The sequence below is a fragment of the Brassica napus genome, chromosome C7 (genome assembly GCF_020379485.1).
Source record: "Brassica napus cultivar Da-Ae chromosome C7, Da-Ae, whole genome shotgun sequence".
NCBI lineage: Eukaryota > Viridiplantae > Streptophyta > Magnoliopsida > Brassicales > Brassicaceae > Brassica > Brassica napus.
This window is the reverse complement of record NC_063450.1, coordinates 9,179,549-9,186,796: the sequence shown is the minus strand read 5'-3', so window position 1 is coordinate 9,186,796 and position 7,248 is coordinate 9,179,549. Positions and strand designations below refer to the sequence as shown.

Sequence of the window (7,248 nt, the reverse complement as noted above, 5' to 3'; positions counted from 1 at the left end):
TTTTCCATGACAAGGTTTTAACGAGGCAACAAAGAACATACAAAAGATAGACACCCAAAGAGAATGTTACAATTTGAGAGATGAAAATCTATCATTGTTCTAAAGGTTCTATGACTACTCATTCGAGGGGGAGCTTACGTAGTTGTACTCTTTTTACTTTTACTACGATTTTTCTCATTGGGTTTTCCATGACTAGGTTTTTAAAGAGGCACCACGTAATACAAGATGGATGATCAAGGGGGAGTGTTATAAGATAAGCATTGAAATGATCATCCACTTCTTTACCAAACTCAAGCACTATGATCATCCACTCTTTTACCAACTCAAGCACTATGATCATCTACTCATCAAGCACTATGATCACCCACTCATTTACCAAATTAAGCACCATCTTTGTTATTTTATGTATTGTTGTTCACTATAAATACCATCACTCATCTCACTCTTTTGTACACCATAAACAAGAACAAGAGTTTATAATCAAAGAATCATTACATCTTCTTCTTCCTCCTTATAATAAACTATTTCCCTTATATTAGTGTTATTTACTTCATACGGGTATTAAATTCTACTCTTATTTAAATTTCTCGATACTATAAATTATAAGTTATTTCATAACAATATTTAGTTAGTGTGATTAGTATTTATTCTGTTTTTGAGAAAGAAACCTGATCATACTTTCATCACCTTGGTTTATTGACTTATTCTAATTCTTAATCAAATAGTGAGGTGTCTGAATATTAAACAATGCAATAAAAGTTTCTGAGTATGACGGTATACGATCTACGCGTAGTTCACTGATTACTTCGTGTATTGTAGAAGTATATAACACACTATGTGATGGTTTGTGCCCTGTGCGGGATGAGTTTTTTCTAAAATGTTTTGTATTTTATTATTTTGCATTTTATTATTATAAACAATACATATTTTGTTATCGATAACCCCTTTTTACATTTGATTAGGAGTAGATATTTCGGTACCATTCGGTTTCTGTTTGTCTATTCGGGTTTTAGATTTTTGGGGTTAAACATTTTAGCCATATTCTTGTATTTATAAATTTTGTTTTGGGTTTGGTTTGGATTCTTGCAAGTTCAGTTCGGGTTTGGATAAACCGTTTAAATTATTTTTAAAAAATTATAATTTTATAAATACTTTAAATTTCTCAAAATATAAAAATAAAATAATATATAACATAGAAATTTTAATAATGTATGCCATAATATTTAACTTAACATAAAATTTGGTTTAGCTTAAATATTTGGATAGGAAATCAATAGATATTTTCAAGTACTTTGGTATTTTGAATATCATTTAGCTATTTTAGACATGTAATTTTAAGTATTTTTATATTTTTCCAAGTATTTTGAACAACTTTAAAACATCTTGTATATTTTGGATTTAGATATTAAATCTCAAAATAATTAATATATTTAAGTATATAAATCTGATTCATATATACTCGAATACCTGAAATATTTTGGTTTGGGTCGGGTTTGGTTTCGCTTCTCTAGATATCAAAACTTTGAATCCGTCCGAATATCTAAACAAATTAGATTCAGATTCAGTAATAATTTTTTGGATCAGATTTGGTTCAGTTTTCCGGATTCATATTTTTTTCTCATCCCTATATTTGATTGTAACAAAGTTTTAAACGAAAGTGATGGTGGTTATATTGATTTTGGGTATGTAACAATTTTAAAACCAAAACACATTCTACTATGTACGCGGCCTATTTAGTTAATTATTAAAAATTGTTCTAGACCCATTTAAAGAAAACGATGGGCTGAAAGAACCAATCCACAGAAGTCTATAAACATAAGTGAAAGTTTTGAAAATTTGTTAGATTGACCAGCTTAAAAAATAACCATAAAAATCTTTAAAGAACGTCGGGGTTTTGGTTCAAAGGACGCAATTGCAAAGAATAGTTAATTTATAAGATCTAATGTGACCACATTAAGCTCAACCAACTTCTCACCGAAGTAATATATGTTAATTTATAAAGATTTGTGCAGGTATTATAAGTCAAAAATACAATGTAATAAATTCAAATATATGCAATCTCTTTCACCAAGTTATTACCACCTTCAATACGAATACAAATATACTATTGATTTCCACAATTAGTTTCACATGTTTGAGTACATAATCAGCATGGGGTTTTTAATATATTAAAAGTCATAAAACATGTAAGGAAAGATTTATAAGGTTAGTTATTTACATATTCGAATAAGGTTTGATATATTATAGTTTTTAGTCATCTATTAAATGTTCCGCCTTTGCTATCCTAGTACAGTCGAAATTTAAAAAAAAAGGTGAGGAGCTCTCTCAGCTTGACATGTAATTATGCTTTTTAAGGTTATCATTTAACCAATGCTCCAGAATTAATATATAGAAGATATATTGAATAAATAAAAGCCACTAACTATTATGTATATAATTAAATTGGTGCTAACATATAAATAAATTTTATTAATCCAAACAATATTTTTTTTCTATTTGATATGGTATATAATTAAATATAAATGATATTAACATATGTATAGTATATTTTATATTAATATCTATTAAATGATGCTTCTACTAATATGGATTTTTGATCATTTGTATATTTTATAGCAAAAACTTCGAATTACTGATAACAAAATTTTTATTGTGAGATTAATAGTTTTAGTAATTTTAAAATTTTTAAAAATAATTTGTCAATATTTGTTCAACTCTTTTATCAAAAACATTGTTCAAAGTAAATTTCTAAATTAAAATATTTATGTATTTTATATGGTATATAGTTTAATTTAAAATGATATATCTTTTAATCTTAATACTTATTAAATGAAACTTTCTACTTATATGATTTTGTAATCATAGTCATAACAAAAAAATTTAAACCATGGATCACAAAATTTGAATGTGGAACTTTTGACAGATTTAGTAATTTATAGTCGTTTTAAAGAATTCAAAATATAACATATACAGAAAAATCTAGATTTCTATTATATGGTTAATATGATTGTTTAATTTATTTTAACAGTTTAAAATTAAACGGATATGATAGAAGATATATTTATTTTTATCAAATCTTTATTATTCAAAATCATTAAATGTAGGTAATTCCGTAATTTTTATTTAAAGAAATAATGAAGAAAATTAATAATGAATTTATGATTAGTTTAATAAAAATTATTATATATTTAGATGGACCAACTTATTTCTCTAAAGATTCTAAAAATCACCCTAGTGATGACACGTGTGACTACCAAAAATATTGTACTTCTCAATTAATATATCGAATGATCCTGACTAGGCAAATTAACAAAATGGTTCGGTAGCATTCGGATAACTTACATTACATCATTTTGGATCCTGCTTCCGTTGACCTAATACAGGGAAAGTGTGAAATCGTGCAGTTGAGATATTCAAACTACAGTAGTTTATTCTATATGATGACACTAATATATTTTGATGATTAATACATTCTTGCACAAATTAATATAGAGTAATACAGTTTTGTTTGAGATGGTCAACGTCCAGGTTACATTGTCTTTCTCTTTAGAGATTAAGAGACTGCAAAACGTCTTGAGGGCATCAAAATATAAAATACTGCGGAACATCGTATCAGTATAACATTATGCAATTATATCTAGAGGAGATACTGTTCTTTGTGCTTTCACTTTTATCAAAATAATATTTGTTCACTGATACAGATCTCAAAACGAGCACTTTTGGGCACGTTGGATTACACATGAGGGAGATGGGTATTGTTCTCTTTCCTTGCTTGCTCTTGTTAAGTACATCCTTAACCAAAGGTTATGCAGCTATAACTAGAGCAAGTCCCTTATCTTTGGGACAAACTCTAAGTTCCCCTGGTGGGACGTATGAGTTGGGTTTCTTCAGTCCTAACAACTCTCAGAATCAATATCTTGGGATCTGGTTCAAGAAGCTTACACCACGAGTGATTGTGTGGGTGGCTAACAGGGAAAAACCAGTGACAAACCTTGTAGCAAACCTCACTATCAGCATAAATGGTAGCCTTATCTTGCTTGACAGCAGTCAAAACGTTGTTTGGTCAACCAGAACACCTTCCACATCTAACAAGTGCCATGCAAAGCTATTAGATACCGGCAATCTTGTCATCGTCGATGATGTTTCAGGATCTATTTTGTGGCAAAGTTTCGATAATCTTGGGGATACTATGCTGCCTCAATCATCGCTAATGTATAATCGTGCCACCGGTGAGAAGCGAGTATTAACTTCTTGGAAAAGCACGTCTGATCCATCCCCTGGAGATTTTGTGATTCAGATTATGCAGCAAGTGCCGCCACAAGTCTTTACTATGAGAGGCTCGACGCCTTATGGAAGAAGCGGTCCATGGGCTAAGACAAAGTTCGCTGGTGTACCACTGATGGATGAATCATATGCAAGTCCATTCAGCCTTTCCCCGGATGTAGAAAATGGAACAATAAATTTCTCTTATTTACAAAGAAATTCTGAATTTTCCCGTGTTGTTATAACATCGGAAGGATCAACAAAGCTTTTTCAGTACAATGGGACAGGATGGCGTCTTGGCTACGAGTCTCCAGGAAACCCATGTGATCTTTATAGTGCATGTGGACCTTTTGGAGTGTGTGTGACGTCCAACCCCACAAAGTGTAACTGTATAAAAGGGTTTGTACCAAAATCTATGGAAGAGTGGAAGCGGGGGAACATGACTTCTGGGTGTGTGAGACGCACAAAGCTCTCTTGTCAGACAAACTCATCTACAAAGATACAGGGAAAAGGCACAGACGTATTCTATCGTATGGCCAATGTAAAGCCTCCAGATTTCTACAAATATTCAAGATTTGCTGATGAAGATCAGTGCAAACAAGGTTGCCTCAGCAATTGCTCTTGCACTGCTTTTGCCTATATTTCTGGAATTGGATGCTTGCTTTGGTATCAGGAGCTAAAGGACGCAGTTAAATTTTCTGTTGGAGGAGAGTTTCTTTCTATCCGTCTTGCACGTTCAGAACTAGGTGGGGCTGAAAGGCAATTTCCTTTAAAGAACCATCATCTATTACATATTAAGTTATTAATATTTTTTTTACTATGTTTAAAAGTCTCAGCAGGAAGCATGAGAACCAAGATTATTGCAAGTGGTATCTGCCTTTCCATCATTGTAATTTTGGCCTTTGCCTCATATAAGCACTGGAGATACAGAGAAAAACAAAATGGTGAGACACCGGAAAACATAGTTGTTATTTTTCTTTTCTTGTGCTTTTCTTTTACATCTCAACACTTCCATAGAGATTATGGAAGTTTATGTATTGCAAATATACATTTACTTGAAGCTTGTCTTATGATCTTTAGCTTGCTAAACTTCTTGAAATCTTATACTAACTCAAAGAAATTTGTGATTTGTTGGGCCAGCTCGGGTATTCTTCAACAGTTCACAAGATTCATGGAAAAATGATTTGGAACCACAAGAAGTCTCAGGTCTAACATTCTTTGAGATGAAGACCATACGATCTGCTACTGGTAACTTTAGTGCCTCAAACAAACTCGGTCAAGGAGGATTTGGTCCAGTTTATAAGGTAAGAGATAGTCTCCCTTTGCTCTTATCATGACTCTGATGGATGTCTGTCTGCAACTTTTTTTTCTAGGGAAAACTATCAGACATGAAGGAAATTGCTGTTAAACGTCTTTCTAGCAGCTCTGGACAGGGGACAGAAGAGTTCATGAATGAAATACAACTCATCTCAAAACTACAACACAGAAACTTGGTTCGGCTTTTGGGATGCTGCATTGATGGAGAAGAAAAGTTACTAGTTTATGAGTTTTTGGTGAACAAAAGTCTCGACACTTTCCTCTTTGGTACGCTCCTTGTGCTACACTTGCATCTACATTTGTAACTTATCCTTTTCCTTTTACTTCCATCTTTATAAGATTGTTTTCTTCTCGCTTAATGATGTGCGCTCTGTTGTTGGCTAGATTTGAGGTTAAAGCTTCAGATTGACTGGCCTAAGAGGTTCAACATCATTCAAGGTGTTGCACGTGGGCTTCTCTATCTCCATCGTGACTCATGCCTTAGGGTCATACATCGAGATATGAAGGTCAGCAACATTCTTTTGGACGAAAACATGAACCCGAAAATATCAGATTTTGGATTGGCCCGGATGTTTCAAGGAACTCAACATCAAGTCAACACTCGAAGAGTTGTTGGAACTATGTCGGTGTCTATACATTTGGTCTTGCACAAGAAAAGTCTTACTTATATATAAACTTAGCAGACTATTTGTGATATGAAGCAGAGGATACATGTCTCCCGAGTATGCATGGACAGGGACGTTCTCAGAGAAGTCCGACATCTATGCTTTTGGAGTTCTGCAGTTAGAAATCATAAGCGGGAAGAAGATTTCAAGCTATAGCTGTGGAGAGGAAGGCAAAAACCTTGTTGAATACGTAAGACATTTTCTCTTACCTCCTAGTGTTCCAAAAACAATATTTATAATGCAGAAAACTTCTTTAAAGATAATACTTTCACCAAAAAAAAACACTTTTTTATGGGTGTCATTTTTAAACTATATGTCAGGCATGGGACTCTTGGTGCAAGAATGGTGGAGTGGATCTATTAGATCAAGACATTTCAGCCTCGTGTTCTCCAGCTGAAGTTGCTAGATGTGTTCATATTGGTCTGCTCTGCATCCAACAACAAGCTATTGACAGACCAAACATTGCAAAAGTAGTATCTATGATCACGACTGCAGTAGATCTACCGAGACCTAAGAAACCAGTGTTTGCATTGCATGTTCGAAACCAAGAGAGTGGTGTGTCAGTACCAGTGTCTGTGAATGATTTAACACAAACTGCAATATATGGGAGATAAAATTTCCCTTATGTATCAAACTTGCTACAATGTAAAATGGAGAGTGATCGCTTAGATTTTAACTGCACATGACTTGGTTTGGTTGTAAACAAATTTTGTGTTAATAAAGCTGACTAATCAGTATACAATGTTTGTCTGTATGTATTCCTCAGAGCATCAAGTATGAGGAATAGGACATCGACTAGTTGTTTTGTTTGATAGATGAATGTCAAGCTTCCTCTTTGATTAAGAAAACCATTATGTCATAGGCATCCACCAAGTAAACCAACTACTGATCATGGGACTAAACACAAAATTTAATGAAATTGTTCCTACAAATAAAATATGGCAAGTGTTCTTGTCGAATATGAGAGAGTTTTTAGATATTGTTCACTTGTACTTGAGATATA

At 32.8% G+C, this 7,248-nt stretch overlaps 2 protein-coding genes across 2 annotated transcripts; both read left to right on the top strand.

Annotated features, from left to right (window-relative positions):
* Positions 1-3,205: 3,205 nt before the first annotated feature.
* On the top strand, positions 3,206-6,997 carry LOC125590010 (G-type lectin S-receptor-like serine/threonine-protein kinase At1g11280). Its single transcript, XM_048762823.1, has 2 exons — positions 3,206-5,207; positions 5,404-6,997. Exons 1-2 carry the CDS (start codon positions 3,740-3,742, stop codon positions 5,598-5,600), a joined length of 1,665 nt encoding a protein of 554 aa, XP_048618780.1. The 5' UTR covers positions 3,206-3,739; the 3' UTR covers positions 5,601-6,997.
* LOC125590396 (G-type lectin S-receptor-like serine/threonine-protein kinase At1g11280) lies at positions 5,652-6,859 on the top strand. The gene is made up of 4 exons (XM_048763955.1): positions 5,652-5,847; positions 5,965-6,202; positions 6,285-6,435; positions 6,566-6,859. Exons 1-4 carry the CDS (start codon positions 5,652-5,654, stop codon positions 6,857-6,859), a joined length of 879 nt encoding a protein of 292 aa, XP_048619912.1.
* Positions 6,998-7,248: the final 251 nt, after the last annotated feature.

What these genes read in the sequence shown, in the direction of transcription:
- LOC125590396 (XM_048763955.1), top strand. Translation starts at nt 5,652, where the DNA reads ATGAAGGAAATTGCTGTTAAACGTCTTTCTAGCAGCTCTGGACAGGGG. An exon ending in TCTCGACACTTTCCTCTTTG is followed by an intron (nt 5,848 to 5,964) that starts GTACGCTCCTTG and finishes GTTGTTGGCTAG; the next exon opens with ATTTGAGGTTAAAGCTTCAG. An exon ending in GCAAAAACCTTGTTGAATAC is followed by an intron (nt 6,436 to 6,565) that starts GTAAGACATTTT and finishes ACTATATGTCAG; the next exon opens with GCATGGGACTCTTGGTGCAA.
- LOC125590010 (XM_048762823.1), top strand. Translation starts at nt 3,740, where the DNA reads ATGAGGGAGATGGGTATTGTTCTCTTTCCTTGCTTGCTCTTGTTAAGT. An exon ending in ATACAGAGAAAAACAAAATG is followed by an intron (nt 5,208 to 5,403) that starts GTGAGACACCGG and finishes TTGTTGGGCCAG; the next exon opens with CTCGGGTATTCTTCAACAGT.